Raw genomic sequence first — 17,418 nt, 5'->3', positions numbered from 1 at the left:
GAACAGGAAATGACAAACACTGAGTTTGAAACAGTTAAAAAGATAGACAATAACACTAAATTGGTTAGAATAGGTGATTTAAACGTAAGATACTCAAAGAAATACAATAAATATTCTTTGTCAGACATTATATCTCCATTTGGAAAGAAAACATCCCACGACTGGGTTAGAACTGCTTCTAGTCAGAAAATTTTGACAAGAAATCCTGAGCTTATGATATCGGTAAGATTCTATGGAACTACAGCATATCTCATCGACAAAAGTCTTATACCAATAGTTTTGTTATGGTTAGACCCAGTTGTTGGATATAACTTCATAACATATGGTTTATTCGACTCAGAACGTTGCAGTGAAGGCTTACTTTACATCGTTCAGAAACCGAAGGACTTCAATACAAAGAGATATAAGATAGGAAGAACATATAATATAACTCAAAGATATGACAGTACAGTCAATAGAGTTAAGGTTGTGTTCGTTAACGATATGAGAGCTGCTGAAACAGAACTACTTGAAAAGTTTGAGAAAATATATGGTGCTCCCATAAAAGGTAAAGAAACGTTTGAAGTAGATGAGATAGATAAAGCTATAAAATTATTTGACGAAGTTGCTGAAAAATACATGTAAAGCGTTTATTTTTGGTCTTTTGTGAAAGTCAGAAAATAACGCTAATTTTATTTTTTTTTATTTTTTTATCCGGAATATAAAGACAGATATGTCAACAACAGAGAACACAACAACTGCTATCGTTCATGAAGCTATAAGTGAAGAATACGAGTGGGTTCAGTATAACAAACAGTTACGTCTCATTCGTTCGGTCAAAGATGACATGTACCAAATGCAAAGTATTTTGAATGCTCTTCGTTCTACAAAGCAAGCATACCATTGGTTTGAAAACCAACAGACAAAAGAACTTTTAGAAGAATTTCCTCATATGTTTGCTACCCTCGGAAAACCGAGGGTAGAGATTCCGTACGAAAATCGCAAGAATTTGGCTCCTGGTTTGAGAGGTTGGTATGTACATAGACTTCTTGTAAATGCTGTTGCAATGTGGGCTTCACCTCGTTACGCTTGTTATATTTTCATGATGTTAGATGAAATTCATAGACAAGAACGTGAAGAGATGGAAAAGAAACTTCAAGCAAAAGATGAAGTCATTGAATCCAAAGACAAAAACATACAGAAAAGAATACCACGTTCGGTACCAAAAGGAAAGGAAAAGAACTATAAGTATATGATTTACACTGAAGAGATGGAAAATGAAGAAGACAGAGATATGGTTATGTTGCATTTAGTCAGAAGAAACAACAAAAGCTTTTACGACCTTGCTAAGATTTACAAATCTGACAGAAATTGGTTCTATCGCGAAAACTTACCGATTTCAATGACACCGAATGAAGATGTGAAACAAATAGTTCAAGATACGTTACCTCAAACACACTATGATATGAAAGGTTGTACAATACTTACCTTCAAAGAAGACTTACCGCTACTGAAGGAAAAAATAACAGAGTATTTTGACAACTTCAAACAAGTAGGGTAGATGAACCATTTATTTTTACGCTTGACTTCAGATGGCTCAGGTAGCTCTATAAAGTAAATTGCCTTGTCAAATCCTTCTGGCATTCCGAGTCCTTCCATCCGACAAGAAAAGTTCTTCCTTCCGACAGAAAAAGTTTTTCCATCCGACAAGAAAAAATTTTCCCGACAACTGGAAAAAATTTTCCTGTTGTCCGTCCGTAAACCATTCAAATTTTCGAAAATTGAGAACTTTTTTCCCGACAACTGGAAAAATTTTTCCCGACAACTGGAAAAAAATTTCCCGACAACTGGAAAAAAATTTCCTTCCGACATTCCGAGTCCTTCCTTCCAACAGGAAAAGTTTTTCCTTCCAACAGGAAAAGTTCTTCCTTCCGACAGGACACAAACGAATGTCCGACGTTCCTCTTCCTGAATGTCTTCCAAAGCCAGAAGAACCGAAAGCTGCAGCACCACAACAGACTAAGACCAAACACTTACATTTTTCAAGCTTGACTTTTTACAATTTGAACTTTGTTCGCGTAGATATGAATTCTGAAAGAAGTATGAGGGTCTTGTATGACTTTGTACTTCTCCCATAGTTCATGTCTGTCAAACTTACCTGCCATGGACTCTTTCATAAGTTCCATGAAATCGTCTTCGGACAATCCGGGGAAAAGTATAATGTCAGTAAGTATTCTCTTTACATCCTTACTTAAACTCTTTGCTGTCTGTACACAAATGACAACAGAGATGTTAAAGTGTCTGAGCTTCTTAAGAATTCGACACATGTCTTGTTCTCTGTTCTTTAACAAAGGATGAGAAGCAAAGTCATCTAAGATAAGAAGACATCTATGAGGGTATGTCTTCCAATCGTAAGATTGCAATTTCTTCGAAATGTATTCTATCTCTTTCTGTTTGTTTCTGAAGTGTTTCTTCTCTAATATTCTCTGCATTTCCTCATTTGGGTCTTTAAACTTAGAATTGACATACTCATTTATAGCATTATACTTCAAAACTCTTCTTTGGTACTTCTTTATCCAATCTAACAACTCAGTATCCTTTATACATACTAACTTAGACTTTTTTATAATATCTTTGAACGAATTGACGGTTTGGTCAAATTGACCAGAAGTACTACAAATGACTACTAACTCATAAATGGGTTCTTCTCATCTAGTTCTTGTTGTTGTGCAGCCATTTTAAGATAAGTGAAAGTCTTACCCGACCCAGGTGGTGCGATTAGACCTGTTATACCATTCTGAGCAAATAAGAACTTGTCATGTATAGGTTTATCTGAGCATTTTCTAACTTCCTCTTGTTCTTGTTTAAAACATTCTCAAATTTCTTGTCAATGTCAGCAAACTTTTTTTCTAACATATTTTTAGAAAAATTAAAATTTTTATCTTTTTGAAAATGTCTAGCGATTTCGCTATCTATATTCGAGACAAACTTTTTGACAGCAAAACATCTGTCGACCATAAAATCTTACATAGTGTAAACAAGAAAGGTGAATTTGTTCTAAAGTTCTGTTTCTGGGAATATGACAAGAACCATAAAACATTAGCAGAGAAGTCTTAAAATTTGTCAATGACAGACTTGTTGACAGAGATGACGCCGATTGGAAAGATGAAGTCCAACAAAAGTTCTTAGAATGCAAAGAAGACACATGCGCTGTTCTTGAAGATGAAATAGAAAACAGAATAGATGAGCTATTAAAGGACAAAGAACTTTTACATAAATATGGTTGCGCCAAATTTGACATAACTCCACCAGAGAAGAAGAAGAAGAGAGAAAAGAAAGAAAAAGAAAGTAGAAGAAGAGAAGAAAGAACCTGAACCAGTTCCAGAGAAAAAGAAATTTGACATGTAAAAATAAACTTTTATTTTTAGAACATTTCTGGGTCAATGTCAATGTTCTCTTCCTCTTTAGGAGCAAACACTGGCTTAGACTCTAAAATCTTTTTACCCAATTTACCTTGAACTTCAACTATCTTAGACTCATAATATTCATAGTCGTCTGTCTTCTTTGGTTCATAAGGTATAACAAGTTTGTATGCTTTGCCTTCTTTAAGGTTTGAGAACCTTCTGTCAAAATTTTCTTTGACTGTAACAAACCTTCTATGTCTAAGTCTTCAAATTTCGCACCATTTTTAGTCACAATAGCAAACTTAACTGGTTCGATGTTCCAAACTTTGTCAAATGTAGACTTTTCAAAATGGTAGAAGTAAACATTCAAATATGTGAATGGGTCTAGTTCTTCTTTGACTTCTGTCATGTACTTATTTACTGAGATGAATTTCGTCATCTTTTCTATCGGATAAAAAAATATTTTTTTTAAATTTACTCAGAAAAATTTTTCTTTGTATATACGCCGTTCTGAACATCTAAAAGATTTTTGACATTTGCCAAGAATGTTCGTTTAGACGCTGCCATATAACCATACTCTTGACAATATTGTTTATATTCATCGTACAATGACCTTTCATCTAAACACTCAAAGTTAGTCTCATCTATAAACAGTTCATAAACACTCTTGTTTGCTTCTAACAATGTTTGTCTCTCTTCGGTATGTGGAATTTGTCTTGGATTGAACTTAGAAATATCTAATGTCATAAATATGAGAACAAGTGGTTGTAAAAGTCAGATGTCAAAGTTTCTGCTAAGTCGTCAAAATATTCTGTATCTTGCATATGAGAATCTGACGTTCTGACAACTACATATCTTCTGTCAGAACTTTCTAACTTCATCGGAACAACATTGTTTGAAACCATGACGAAGTTTGCAACATTTTCACAAACTCTTTGGTCTTTATACTTTCTTTCAACAACTCCAACTTTGTCTGTTATAAGACTCTTCAAAGCATCTGAGTTCAAAACTTTTGTTGTATCTATACTTTGAAGTTCATTGCAAACTATAAGTTTCATATTCTCTATTGAAGAGTTAAATTTACCGCAGATGTTTTCTAAGTTTGTCATATTCGGATTCGAATAACCTTCTAACAGTTTGCATAAGATATCTGTAAAGAAAGTGTTCTTACCAGTTCCTTGTTTTCCAATTATAATGAGAGCAGTTTCATTTTTAGCACTTGGATGTTGTAAGATGTTTGCAAACCAACATAAGATATACTCATAGACTCTTTCGTTTCCATTGCATATAATTTCTTTGACATGGTCTAACCAAGCTTCTATAATATTTTCTTTCCATTCTACTTGTTCGTATTTATATCCAGTGAAGATAGAATAGAAGTTTGGAGAAGGTGTATAAACTTTATACCTCGAACTGAAAAATCTTCTAACTTTGACAATAAGATATCCCAAGCATCTAACATCTTCATGCCAACTTGTACGACTTTTATTTTCTTAAGTTTTTGTCTACATTCTTGTTCAGACACTATTGTTGCTCTTGGTTTGTTAAAGACAACATCCCATTCTTTCATGACATAACATTCTGGGGCAGAGTCAACATAAATGACTAAACGTTTCAAATTCTCGACTGCTTTGTTATAGTCTCTAAATGGACACATATTTCTGAACGCTTGGAAGTCATAAAAATCTGAAACATCTATTCTGTACATTTTTATAAAAATAAAAAAAATATTTTTTTTATTCTTGACTTTGTTGTTGCATTTGTTGCATTTGTTGTTCTTGAGCTATTTGTTGTTGAAGTTGTTCTTGTAATACAATACTTTCACCAGTTGCATCTTCCAATTCGAAACTTTCTGCCGTCATTGACAAATACATAGGACATAAAAGTTTTACAGGAACAAAGTTTGCGTCAACTAATGTCAACGTTATACTTGCCAAAGTGTTTGAGTTTACTAAAGCTGAAAATTCTGCATTCGAATGAACAATAGGCAAACCAGCAGAGAAAGTGTTGTTTATACGCATGAGTATCTTTTGGTCATAGTAGTTTCTGTCGACATTCGAATAGCACTTTGAACCTAAGTTTGAAACAATATATAAAATAGGTGTACTTAAAGTCAATGGAATAGACATTCCTTGTATGACACCTTTTCCTGTTATAGGAAACTGTTGGTAGTAAAAACCAGATATAAGTTTTGTATTATAGCTCATATTGTTTATAGTAAACTCAGTCGGACATCCAAACATAATGAAACCTGCTCTAGTTGCAGCACATGTTACATCCGTCCTTAAAGTATTAAATAAGTCAACAAAACCTGTTGGTGGTATATCTGAGTAAGTATCTTCAAAGGAGTATTTTTTACCATTCACAACAATAAAATCTTCTGGTGTCAAAAGAGCAAAACAAGCTTTAGTCGTCATTGTGTTTAAGGTTAGTTTACAATATCGTCCTTGAGGACTTTGTAAGTTTGTTGTTATAGAATTATATGACTCAGGGTTTTTAGTCGTAATAGTATAAACCATTATATCTTCTGCCATTTACTTAGCAAATAAATTTTAATGAAATGTTATGGTCGTCAAATATTTTTATGACGTCTGGGAAACTATACTTTAAGTTCAACGTTTCACCTCCTTTCATAACGTATATCTTGTCAATGACATTATATGAAACACCACAGCAACTAATGTCGGGTTCTATTTCTTTGATGTTTATATCGTCTGCCTCTGTCAAAAGTTTCAATAGTTCTTTCAAAACTTCATGAGGTGCAATGACATATGAGTTCACTTTTACAGGGTTGTGTTCGACCAAGTTTAACATTATACCTAAAGCTTGACAAATCTTCTCCTGAGTTTTAAGTTTGTCTTTCAGTTGTTGGTAGTCGTTTCGAATATCTGCAACAGAACTTAAGTCTCTGCTAACTTCAGGATATGTTGGTTGTTCTTTTACAGGAACTATTGTTATACCATCTTCGTCTTCGTATGGTTTCCCCACTTCAACATCTCTGTCTTTGACATTGACAACAACACTTTGACTGTTTGTTTGAGTTGGTGAATTTAACTTCACATCTGCCACCGCCATTAAACCTTTTGAAACACTTACGCTTCTATTTTTCGGAAATGACATTTTACTTAGAATAAAAAGATGGACGTATTCGAGTATCTCTTCGAATTGAAGCAGAACAAAGTTTACACACACAAACAATACAAATACATTGACAGAATAGTTCTTTATACAAACAATGGAAAATGTTATAGAATAGCAGTCTTTGCTGAACCAAAATATTTTCATAAAGCAAAGAAAGTTGGTATAACTGAATGGTGAAAGTTCTTGAAGCAGACAAAAATATAACAACAAAACTTACAGATATTTCTAAAGGTAAGTTTATAATACAATTTTATGTCAAAACTGGCGTACTGTCAATATTTGACGGAGAGAAGTCAGTTCAAGAACAACTTACTGACCTGCTGCCAAAATCTGCTCGATGGAAGCTGTCGTTATGCCAATCTGAGGAGCCCAGCAGGTTTCATCGAACGAATCTTCAAAAGAGCATCTTCCGTGAAAAGTGCTATTGGTTTTGTAAACTTCTTTGCTCTCAGTTCATCTGGACCGTCTCTGTCACCAGTATATTGTATTTGACAGTACCAACAGTTGAAATACCACCCATAAAGTCTTCTGAGTCAGCAAATGGAATGCCAAGCCAAAAGTTTGAACGGTCTCCATTTGTATATTGAGTTTTTTGACCTCCTGTATGAGTCCATACTTTCACATATGGCATAATAGAATTTGCATTTCAGGGTTAATGGTTGTTGTGAAGTTGTTGTTAAAGTTCATAGCATCTAATGTCAAGTTGTATGACCTCATATCCTCAACTGTAGAATATTCTTCTCTTGGATAATATTTGCCATCTATGTTTATATGATATTTAATACCGGGGTTGTAGAAACAAGAATAGTCATTTATAGTTCGTCTGAACAGTACAAACATAGTATCTGCATGTTTCATTGCAGTTGTTAAAGCAATATCTGTTCTTGCACCTGGGTCAGCACTTTGGTTTCCAACTTCACCTGCAAAGTCTTTGACAGATATTTGGTGTATAGGGAACATAAGTGGAACTGCAATATATTTGGCAGCTAAAGCATTTGAAATATCTGGGTCCAACATATAGACTGCAAGTCTGCTTTCTATTCTCTTGCATTCAAATTTTTCGCATGTGAACTTAACTGGGTCCCAAGCATCTCCAGCAGCATTGAAATAATAGTTTACTTCAGTGTTGAGGTTTGAGAAACCAAAGTCTAAGTCAACTTTGTTTTTGCAAAAGTCGGCGAATGACATTTTATTTGTTCCCACTACTTCTGTAAGAGTGAATGGGTCTTGTGTTGGTGCAATGACTAAGTTATTTTTGCTTGGAGTAAGTTCAATAGAAATTTTTCCTGCCCAGTTTGGCAAGTATCTTAAAAACCTGAAGATGAGGAAAGATGACAAAGGAACTCTAAGTTTCAGTTTTACTTTGGTTACTGCTGCTGCAGTTTGTCCAGAAAGGTTAACATAAACTCCTGGAACGTTAGGGTCAAGTCTTCTTATTTTCTCAATGGTGGCATACTGGTCTGTTTGTTCTCTAGCTTGTGGTTGTACTGAGTTTCTCAAGCGAACCATTCATAGTTTGCCCATGTTACTGTTTGAACTAAGTCAGAGTTAGAATATATCTTATATCCCATGAAAACTTCTGGAGCATATTGGTATCCGACATAGAAAATTCCATTGCAACCTTTCTTGTCAGACAACTTGGCAGAAGGTTTTATTTCAATGTCTTGTTCCACGTATAAGAAAGAGTTGTCAATAGAAATTATATGAAACCTGTCGCAAGCAATATCTACTGTTGTTGAAGAACCTTCTCCAAACTCACCTACGTTTCCATAAGAAACAGCAGTTGTATATTCGTAAGTTCCAGGAACTATTTCTGACCTTCTAATGGCATTGTCGCATTCGTTATACCATTCGGAAACATTTCCATTCATAGCATCCAAAACTGTTGGCGTTATATTCTGAGCGGCGTACATTTCATATGAGTAAAAATATAGAATAGTTGGATTTATATGTCATAATAGAACCCACGTGGACCAAGCTTTACTTTCTTCCTGACTGAGTTTTTAACTCTTCTTTTTCCTTCATTGCCCTCTGCTTGAAGTTGTTGCATCTTTGCATTATGTTCATCTAGTATGTTGCAAATTTCCCATGTCCTTTTTGCCTTTTGGCTCTGGTCGCCCATCTCAGGTAACCTATATCCTAGAAAGAGTTTGTCATAGTCTGTATTTGAGTCTTCGCGTATTGTTTGCATGACTCTTTCCTGAGTTTCCGGTTCAAGCTCTTCAAACAGTGCCTGTCCATATGGAATATGCTCGTTTCCAAATATATGTTTTTGTAGCCATTCTGGTTTTCTTTCCATGTTACCAACTATATCTTTTGTGAATGGGAAAGCTTTTACCCAATCTTTCAGTCTTGCGTCGTTTATTTCTGTAGTTGGTTTTATTTTGTCAAGGAACATGTTTTTCAATACTAACATTTCATTTGGTACTGTCAATTTGAGTTTTCTTAAATATTCATCCCTTCTCAGTTCATTGTCTGCAAAGTAAGTTTTTATGACATTTTGCAAACTTTCATTTGCAAGGTCATGTACAATAGGTTCTCTTCCTTCTCTCTCCTAACTGTCTTTCTAAACTCTTCACCAAATATACCATCTCTATGGTTCTGTGTAGTTCTTTGAGATAAATGTTCTAGAACGTCAGGTGTTATATTTCCATCAGCCATGTTCATTTCATACTGGTCCAAAATATCTGCATGTTTCATATCTTTCAATGGCATTAAAGCCGCGCTTAAAATACCAGCTATATCTGGTTCACCATTGACTTCCATTGCGTCTACAACTTCTTGGAATTGTGGTTGTAAGTTTATGAACCACCTATCCGGGTTAGCTTTATGACCCCATCTCATTGTAGTTCCATCGTCTGCAGAAACAAAAGTAGGTTTGTTTCCATCTTGGTTAGGTTCTGAATGAACTTTAAACAATGTTTCATTTCTATATGTTTTCTTGAAATTTAACCTTTTATTTTCACCGAGTTCATCCGAAGATTGAACGTTAAATGCTCGTAAGTAAAAAGGGTTGTTGTATTTGTGTACATTTTCTTTCAGTGCTTCCATTCTATGCTGAATATTTTCATCTGGTGTTGGAGTCTTTTGTATGTCGGCAAACATTTTTCGATATTCTTCTACTATGTCAGCCGAATCTTTCTTAGACTCTTGGAAAGATTCCATATTCACCTCATGCTCTTGTTGAGGGTCAAGATTTTTCGGCTGTTCCAAATCTTCATCTAGTTCTGTGAAGTTAGTTTCCAAAGGAGTGACTTGTTCGTTTCCTTCAGGCTCTTCTAGCTGTTGTTGCTGAACTATTTCTTCCATGTCTGGTTGTATCTGAACTTCTTCCTGTGGAGTTTCTTGTACCTCATCTGCTGGCATTTCATATATTCCGAGACCGTTTTCAACAATTTCCCTATCTACGTCATCCGCATTCATAAGCTTTTGTTCTTTCGTTCCGTCTCTATTTTTTACGCGTTTCATGACGAAAGTTGAATTGTCATTTAGCTCTGACATCAAATATCTCGGAGTAAATTCATCCATGTCATTTGGATGATATGCTATTAAATCATATCCCTTAGCGAGCTTGTATTTTCCAGGTTTGAGATTATATCCGTTTTGGTGCTGAGCCATAAAGCTAAATAGGTTCGGGTCAGTATTTCCATCCTTGAACTTTCCAATAGCTTCTTTATATCTGTCACTAAAGTCAACAGTATCTGGGAAACCACACTCTTCTTTAAGCATTTTTAAGAATTCTTGGTTTCCTTGTTCTCTACTTCTTTTATGTCCTTGCTCTGTTTGTGGTTGTTGTTGTGCAGGGTTTTGAACTGTTGGTTGCTGTGCTGGTTGTTGTGTTGGTTGTTGTGCTGGTTGTGGAGGTGGTTGTTGTGCTGGTTGTTGTGCATGCCTGTGTCTGTGTCCATGTGACGATGTAAATGTTCTAGGTAGTCCTGGTGCAGGTGCTTCTCTTGGAGGGTTTGGTGGTATATAAGTTCCACCAGCTGGCACATATGTTCCATCTGCAGCGTAATGTCCTACCTGACTTTTCGTTTTTAAGAAAGCATTTACTAGGTCTGTTTTGGTCTGTTGTAACTCTTTTTCTTGACTTTTCACAACAGTTGCTCTAACGGCGTCATAGGCACTTTGAACTGCCTGTCTCGTTGCTGCATCTGTTATTTTCGTCATATTTTGTGCTACTTCTTTTAACTCTTTGTCGAAACCTTCAGACTTCAGTTTCTTTCCAGATGAGAAGTCGTTCACTTGTTTCACCTTACTATGAAGAGCTTCGAAAGCGTTCTTAAAGTCAGCATTTGTTAAAGCTTCATTTGAACTGTCTTCATCCGCTTGTATTTTTGTCCTTATTGACCCTATGAGTTGGGCTGCTTTAGCGTTGGCTTGGGCATCTAACCAGTCATTATTAGCTTTTATATATTCTGCGCTTTTCATTGCCTTTTGCATGGCTGCGTCGTTATTTTTACTTTCTTGTGCTAAGTTTTCATACTGTACGGTTTGGTTTTGCAACTGTAAAAGTTTTTCTGCCTTTACATTTGCTTCAACTTCTTTTTTATACTCATCGCTATCCATATATGTCTTCAGGGCTTTTTGTTTTATTTCTTCATCTTTCAGTACTTTATATTGAGTAGTATGGTTTTTCAAATTTATGACATCTTGTTCCATTTTTGCTACTTCTGCTGCTTTTTCTGACACTTTTTTCGCATATTCCTCTGTACTTAGTTCTTTCAGTTGTTCTTCTTTCTTCTTTTTCTCTACGTTTAACTCATTGAGTTTCTTTGTGTGTCTGTCATATTCTAGTTTCTTTTCGTTTTCGCTTATTTGTTTCTGTATGTCTATGTTTGACTTTTTGACATCTGTTATTTGATTTTTGAGTGAACTCAAATTCATTTGACTTTGAGGGTTATAAGCTGTTCCGTCTGCAGCTCCACCATAGCCTGCCATTTTCGCTAAAAGTGCTGCTCTTAAACCTCCACTCTGTGCACCAATAACTCGGTTTAAAAGCATAGGGTTGCTTGACATTTGTTGCAACATAGTGGGGTCATTCATAATTTGTTGTTGCAACTGTTGTTGTGGTGTCAGTTTTACTATTGGATGTTTCAATGCTCTCTTCCTCTTACGTATATTCTTACGTAGCTTACGTGGCATTTTAAGTGAAGTTAAAAACATTTACGATGAAGAAGTCTTGACAAAACATTTACGATGAAATCATGAAAATTCATGAGGTGAGAAAACAGGTGAGAAAAGAGGTGACATCTCACCTCTTCACCTAAATTATATTTTTGGGTCATTTACGCTCATTACGAAGAAGTCTTGACAAAACATTTACGAAGAAGTCTTGACAAAACATTTACGAAGAAGTCTTGACAAAACATTTACGAAGAAGTCTTGACAAAACATTTACGAAGAAGTCTTGACAAAACATATACGATGAAATTCATGAGTTTTCTACGATGTTAGAAAACATGTTAGAAAAGGTGTTAGATCTAACATTCTAACATAAACATTATTTTTTGGTCATTTACGCTCATTACGATGAAATCATGACAAAACATTTACGAAGAAGTCTTGACAAAACATTTACGAAGAAGTCTTGACAAAACATTTACGAAGAAGTCTTGACAAAACATTTACGATGAAGTCTTGACAAAAAAGTCAACGGCTGGTCGGCTGGGGTTCGGTCCTCCTCTTGGGTCTTGGGAAAAATTCTTAGGGCTAGAAGGCACGAAGTGCCTGGAAGCCCCGCTCCCTTTTTTTTTTTTTTTTTTTTTTTTTAAATATCTCTCGTATTTTGTTATATCTAATTTCAATAAATTGGTTTTATGGATATAGAACAATATTTTTCGATTAATTCATATTAAGTTGGAAATGTTAAATTATATTCATATGCTCGTTAAGGTTAATTCATAAAAAAAATTATTCAAATTTATTCGAATTTTTAACGTTGCAGACTTGTAATCATATGATCATATACAAAATGTTTCGCTATTAATAATACCACTGTTTCTAAAGCTTTCGAACAGGTCAACAGTGATTTTAAAATTCTCGCATTTATCCAAATAAAAGTAAAATAAATTGGAAATATTAAAGTAAATGCTGTTGAAAAATTAGTTAATGATATAAATTTAATCTTTTGTAATTTTCTTTCAAATTTTAACAGTTGTTGCATTGATTAAATTAGCCAAAATAAACCCAAGTTTTAATGATTATAATAGCTAACACTGAAATTATTCTGAGGTGAACAATCAGTTTGACAAATGACGTTGATATTTATTAATTCATAATAAGCATTATTATATGTTTACTAATATGATATGTCAGTTCCATTCAAATCGATAAAATAACATCAGAATATTTGATTTGAAAATTTGAGAACTTTACAAAATAATTCTGTCAAGACCATTGAATAGTTTTGAATCATAAATTCCAGATATTGATTTAGTTTTAATTAAATAATGCATTATTTCAACGACAATTTTATGTCGACTAATTTAATGGTATTGAATTGGTATTTTTTGTGAAGACTCTCAAAAACGTTTATGGAAATTCTCATATTTTGAAAATAGCCATATGGCTACGCCAAATATAATCAATCATAAAATGGTTTGCTTAATTCAATTTCAACTTTGACTTCACAAATGAAGAAATCAAATCGGAATCTTATATTATCTAAGTCTTTTATATGGAATGTTCGTTTGGCAACAATCCGAACGTATCCTAAGGTGGCAGATTGTATTCAGTTTTGATCAAATTTGTGTATTTTTTTCAATTAATTTTCGATTTGAATAGTTTATATTTTATTAATTTCTCGTGCTGGATTTGATTCATGGCAATATTTTTATAATTCGAAAAGCCAGTCAAAGCCAATCAGTTACTGTGCAAATTGCAAGCCTAATGTAACCCAAAAAGAGTGTTTTGTTTTACGAAGCTCTTTTTATGATCTCAGAAATAGTGCTATCCAATATTCAGAAGACGAAATCAAAGTATTACATTCTGAATGCAACTTTTATAACAACACAAATATAAACTATGGTGGATGCATTTTCTTTAACTCCAGTGGTTCTTTAGTACAAAACAAAATTTGTTCTGTAAGTTCACAAACAACTACAAAAAATTATAACGGTGGTCATCACTCATACTCAGATTGTAAAGTTGAAAGCAAGTTAAATTTCATCTACGATTCTACAATTAGCGAATGCGGAAATGAAGAATCACGAAAAACAATTACTTTATTTAACGGAAATATTTCAATTATGTCAACAAATATCAGTCATTGCATAGCTTCGCATAACTCAGGATTCGGACTTTTTCCATCTTTAGAAGCAAGAGTTTCATATTGTACAATTGATAATACATCATGTAAAAATGGGGATCAAGTATTAGGTCATTTTAATTCTAAAACTCATTTTGTTTCATTTTGCAACATATTGAATAACAGTCAAAGTAGTACAGAATATGGAATAATTAATTGTAATGGTAATATAACACTTGAAAACTGTTCCATACTTGGAAATGGTGATGATTCTGGAACCAAACTTTTTTCTAAGGCAGAATTTTCCATCTTTACAGTTAAAAATTGCTATATCAATAGTAGAGAATCTATTTCAGATGGAATATCTAATGATAATATCGTCATAAAAGATTCATATTTTAATTTATCCCATCTATCGACTTATAAGTGCCAAGCTCCAATTCCTATAGTTGATGATGCTAAATATGAAGATATGGAAACATATTTTCAGAAATTAATAAGAAAAATTGTTGCTCCTTTCCATTCTCTGAATAAAAACTCATCATAACTTCAATATAAATATGTTTTTAATCATTTCTATGAACAACTTATTAGGATATTCAGTCCAAAATTCCAATTTGTTGATTTTGGAATTGAACGACATTCGTAAAGATGCTTGTGAATGATGTGGCATCTAATATCATATCAAATGACCGCTGAGGAAGAAATAAGGCAAAAATTGAAATTGTTTTACCAATAAATTGGATGACCATTACTTTAAGATAATAAAATTTGGATCTCTCGTTCATATAGAAGCAAGTGGTATCTAATGAACTTCGTTTTGATGAAGTTGTCTGGATTTCGATCTTCAATAAAGATTTATCCAGAGAATTTCATACACCAATAATACTGCTGTGATTTCTTGATTCTTAAACGGTCAGGTAGTGAATTAAAATTCTTGATTTGAACTGCAAAAGTGACATATAACTATGAAAATGATATTGATGAATTGGAAAATTTCTGATTTTGAGAAAACGCATTGAAAAAATTGAAGTTGATAGATTTTCGATGTTTCTTTGTATTCCTGAATTCAAGTTTATTATAGTTATTTCAATTGCTGCAATGTCCATCGGAAACGTCCTTGTATATTGTAGTCCAGCTGCAGAGTCTTTAATCAACGATCTTGGCTATTCTTCTACAGAATTTAGCGCTATTAATGCTTTAGCTTCAATTTCAGCTATTGCAGGAAGCCCACTGATTAACATAGTTGTAACCAAATTCGGCCGTAAAATTGCTGCGATTTGTTCTCAAATTGGAGTAGTTCTTGGATGGGTTTTAATGATTGTCGCTGGAAAAAAGTACAAATGGATAGGCTACATATCCAGAATTGTTTCTGGTATATTTATTGGCGCAACTTCTGGAGTTATTCCAGTATATATCGTTGAACTCGCTCCAGAAGAATACCGAGCAGCATATGGTGTAATGTGTCAACTATTCGTATCAATAGGCGCAGTTATTTCATACGCTTTCGGACTTTTTGCCAAATGGAGATTAATTGCAATTTTATCTCTCATTCCATGCGGTCTCTTCTTAATATTCATATGGTTTTGTCCAGATTCTCCCGTTACTACATGTCTTACGAACCTATCAGCATCAGAACCCATTTTTCAGAAGAAGTTTATTTTGCCAACCATCATTTCGATGCTTTCCGTCATATTCCAGCAGCTATCAGGCATAAACGCTCTACTTACGAACTTGAATCCCATTTTTCAAGCCTCCAAAATTACAATGTCTTCGGGAGCCGCTGCTGTTTTAGTTTCTTCAGCGCAAATGATATCAACTGCTTTGTCATCAGCATTCATTGCCAAGTTTGGTGATAGAATCTGTTGGTCTGTTTCTTCTGCCGGCCAAGCTGTTGCATTAATTTTATCATTTGTCAATGAAAAGAAGAATTTAAGTCCTTATATACCTGTTATTTGTCTCTTCTTTGATGTTTTCTTGTTCGGAATGGGTCTTGGACCTATTCCTTGGTTTGTTGTCGCAAAAGTTTTTCCTGATTCAAACAGAGCTCTCGCTTCTTGCCTCAACCAGTCCTTTAATTGGTTGTTATGTAGTGTAATGATATTCGCATTCACTCCAATGATGAATGCAATGACTTTAAGCTGGGTTTACTTCTTCTACGGAATTGTTATGGCTTTTTCAATATTTTACGGAATTTTCTTGATGCCAAAGGATGAGAAAGAACCAGAAATACAGAATGACCTGGATATCGATACAAATCCGCAAGTTATTAGAGAATTATAAGAATATAAATGTTTGTATTTGTCATTTCATAGTAAAAAGCTTTTTTGGATCAATATATTTATAATAAGCTATCCTTTTTTTAAATGAAAGATACATTTAGATCTTATGAAACAAATTATCGACTAAAATTGCACTTATTACTCTCTATATAAGAAGCAATGAAATACCATGTACAACATAATTGAAAAGCACATGATCTAGGCGTTCAATAATTGCTAAAATAAAGTAAATTATTAAAAGGTTTGTGAAAATAGATTAACGTTTTATGCTATGTTTTATTTGCAAAAATGTATATATAATGTCACTTAATCAGTTTAAACACATAAATTTCAAAATATCTTTTCGAAAAACTCAATATCGAAGTGTATAATTTTGTTAATAGATGGCAATAGTTGAGTAGTATACATCATTTGGTTTTCACTGCTTAAAAAACTAAATAGGCATAAGATATATGGAGATTCGATGAATTTTAATAAAAAGAAACAATATGTCTTTAGTCTCCGTTATAAAATGAAATTTATGTATATCGATAAAATTTTGTAAATGATAAGAATAATTTGAGAGGTACTGGATTTATTAGTGTGAGTTATAATATTTAACTAATATGGGAGGGTTTCTGATCAAAAATTGTAAAAATGAAATCTAAATTTAAAAAATTCGATTGTATTAAATAACAAAAAATGATGGGTCTAGGCCAAACATCTTAAGAAATGGCTCGAATAAGAAAAATCCTGGTATCCTAAGTAATTGTATAAAATATTCTTGTATTTTGTCTTTTGTTCTATTTGCAATTGTTTGGTCTAACACATCTAATGATTTTTTAGTTGGAAATTCTATAATATGAGGGTTTCCTTTGAAATAATCTACAACATAAGAATTAAACTGTTCTAAAGTAGTATGAGCGAGATGGACATTGTTCACATTAACAACAACACCACTTTCTATACCTATTTCGATATGATAAACAATTGAAAGTCCATCTTTCTGAAGTTTCGCGCTCGCTAGACTAATGTACATTCTTGGATTAGTTGTAGCATTATTTAATAGCTGTTTGCATGCTTCTGGTACCTGATCAAAAGGAATTGATTCCATAGAAATTTTGACACTTTTAAATTATGAAATCTAGTAAAGATAGCATTCCCTTTGTTTCTTTTATCGAGATAAACTTCATAATATGTACGAAAACCTAATTAATTGTGAATTTTGAAATCTCAAAAGTAGTATATGATACGGGTTTTGTGACTTTTTTTGTAAACGTAAGAATTCATACAATATTGAACGATTTTGTATCATTTTTTTTGACATATGAAATAAAAAATATATGATTCTTACGGTTTTTATTCTTACGTTTTTGAATAAATC

General features: G+C 33.5%; 10 protein-coding genes and 4 pseudogenes across 14 annotated transcripts, besides 1 other annotated feature; 5 read left to right on the top strand and 9 right to left on the bottom strand.

Annotated features, from left to right (window-relative positions):
- Positions 1–8,383: part of a mobile genetic element that runs on past the window's edge.
- Positions 214–624, top strand: TVAGG3_0123730 (organellar and viral DNA polymerase type B; the record flags this gene model as incomplete). Its single annotated transcript, XM_051223658.1, has 1 exon — positions 214–624. One exon carries the CDS (start codon positions 214–216, stop codon positions 622–624), a length of 411 nt encoding a protein of 136 aa, XP_051108644.1.
- TVAGG3_0123720 (KilA, N-terminal/APSES-type HTH, DNA-binding family) lies at positions 728–1,061 on the top strand (the record flags this gene model as incomplete). Its single annotated transcript, XM_051223657.1, has 1 exon — positions 728–1,061. A coding segment is annotated over one exon (334 nt), but the record flags the coding sequence as incomplete, so codon positions are not given.
- TVAGG3_0123710 (uncharacterized protein) lies at positions 1,085–1,540 on the top strand (the record flags this gene model as incomplete). Its single annotated transcript, XM_051223656.1, has 1 exon — positions 1,085–1,540. The coding sequence occupies one exon, from the start codon at positions 1,085–1,087 to the stop codon at positions 1,538–1,540; it is 456 nt and encodes a 151-aa protein (XP_051108642.1).
- TVAGG3_0123700 lies at positions 2,040–2,895 on the bottom strand (annotated as a pseudogene). Its single transcript has one exon. A coding segment is annotated over exon 1 (856 nt).
- TVAGG3_0123690 lies at positions 2,932–3,387 on the top strand (annotated as a pseudogene). Its single transcript has one exon. A coding segment is annotated over exon 1 (456 nt).
- On the bottom strand, positions 3,404–3,822 carry TVAGG3_0123680 (annotated as a pseudogene). Its single transcript has one exon. A coding segment is annotated over exon 1 (419 nt).
- On the bottom strand, positions 3,858–5,091 carry TVAGG3_0123670 (annotated as a pseudogene). Its single transcript has one exon. A coding segment is annotated over exon 1 (1,234 nt).
- TVAGG3_0123660 (uncharacterized protein) lies at positions 5,120–5,917 on the bottom strand (the record flags this gene model as incomplete). Its single annotated transcript, XM_051223655.1, has 1 exon — positions 5,120–5,917. The coding sequence occupies one exon, from the start codon at positions 5,915–5,917 to the stop codon at positions 5,120–5,122; it is 798 nt and encodes a 265-aa protein (XP_051108641.1).
- TVAGG3_0123650 (protein of unknown function, DUF4106 family) lies at positions 5,922–6,458 on the bottom strand (the record flags this gene model as incomplete). Its single annotated transcript, XM_051223654.1, has 1 exon — positions 5,922–6,458. The coding sequence occupies one exon, from the start codon at positions 6,456–6,458 to the stop codon at positions 5,922–5,924; it is 537 nt and encodes a 178-aa protein (XP_051108640.1).
- An 86-nt stretch (positions 8,384–8,469) lies between the features above and the next one.
- On the bottom strand, positions 8,470–8,940 carry TVAGG3_0123630 (protein of unknown function, DUF4106 family; the record flags this gene model as incomplete). Its single annotated transcript, XM_051223653.1, has 1 exon — positions 8,470–8,940. The coding sequence occupies one exon, from the start codon at positions 8,938–8,940 to the stop codon at positions 8,470–8,472; it is 471 nt and encodes a 156-aa protein (XP_051108639.1).
- Positions 8,941–9,014: 74 nt separating this feature from the next.
- On the bottom strand, positions 9,015–9,290 carry TVAGG3_0123620 (protein of unknown function, DUF4106 family; the record flags this gene model as incomplete). Its single annotated transcript, XM_051223652.1, has 1 exon — positions 9,015–9,290. One exon carries the CDS (start codon positions 9,288–9,290, stop codon positions 9,015–9,017), a length of 276 nt encoding a protein of 91 aa, XP_051108638.1.
- A 679-nt stretch (positions 9,291–9,969) lies between these two features.
- Positions 9,970–11,669, bottom strand: TVAGG3_0123610 (protein of unknown function, DUF4106 family; the record flags this gene model as incomplete). The annotated part of the gene is made up of 1 exon (XM_051223651.1): positions 9,970–11,669. A coding segment is annotated over one exon (1,700 nt), but the record flags the coding sequence as incomplete, so codon positions are not given.
- Positions 11,670–14,816: 3,147 nt separating this feature from the next.
- TVAGG3_0123600 (major facilitator superfamily transporter) lies at positions 14,817–16,099 on the top strand (the record flags this gene model as incomplete). Its single annotated transcript, XM_001298876.2, has 1 exon — positions 14,875–16,056. The coding sequence occupies one exon, from the start codon at positions 14,875–14,877 to the stop codon at positions 16,054–16,056; it is 1,182 nt and encodes a 393-aa protein (XP_001298877.1).
- Positions 16,100–16,547: 448 nt separating this feature from the next.
- TVAGG3_0123590 (uncharacterized protein) lies at positions 16,548–17,187 on the bottom strand (the record flags this gene model as incomplete). Its single annotated transcript, XM_001298875.1, has 1 exon — positions 16,723–17,148. The coding sequence occupies one exon, from the start codon at positions 17,146–17,148 to the stop codon at positions 16,723–16,725; it is 426 nt and encodes a 141-aa protein (XP_001298876.1).
- Between the last annotated feature and the right edge of the window lie 231 nt (positions 17,188–17,418).

This window comes from Trichomonas vaginalis, chromosome IV (assembly GCF_026262505.1).
Source record: "Trichomonas vaginalis G3 chromosome IV, whole genome shotgun sequence".
Taxonomy (NCBI): Eukaryota; Parabasalia; order Trichomonadida; family Trichomonadidae; genus Trichomonas; species Trichomonas vaginalis.
The sequence above is the reverse complement of the archived record's forward strand: the minus strand, read 5'-3'. Positions and strand labels throughout refer to the sequence as shown.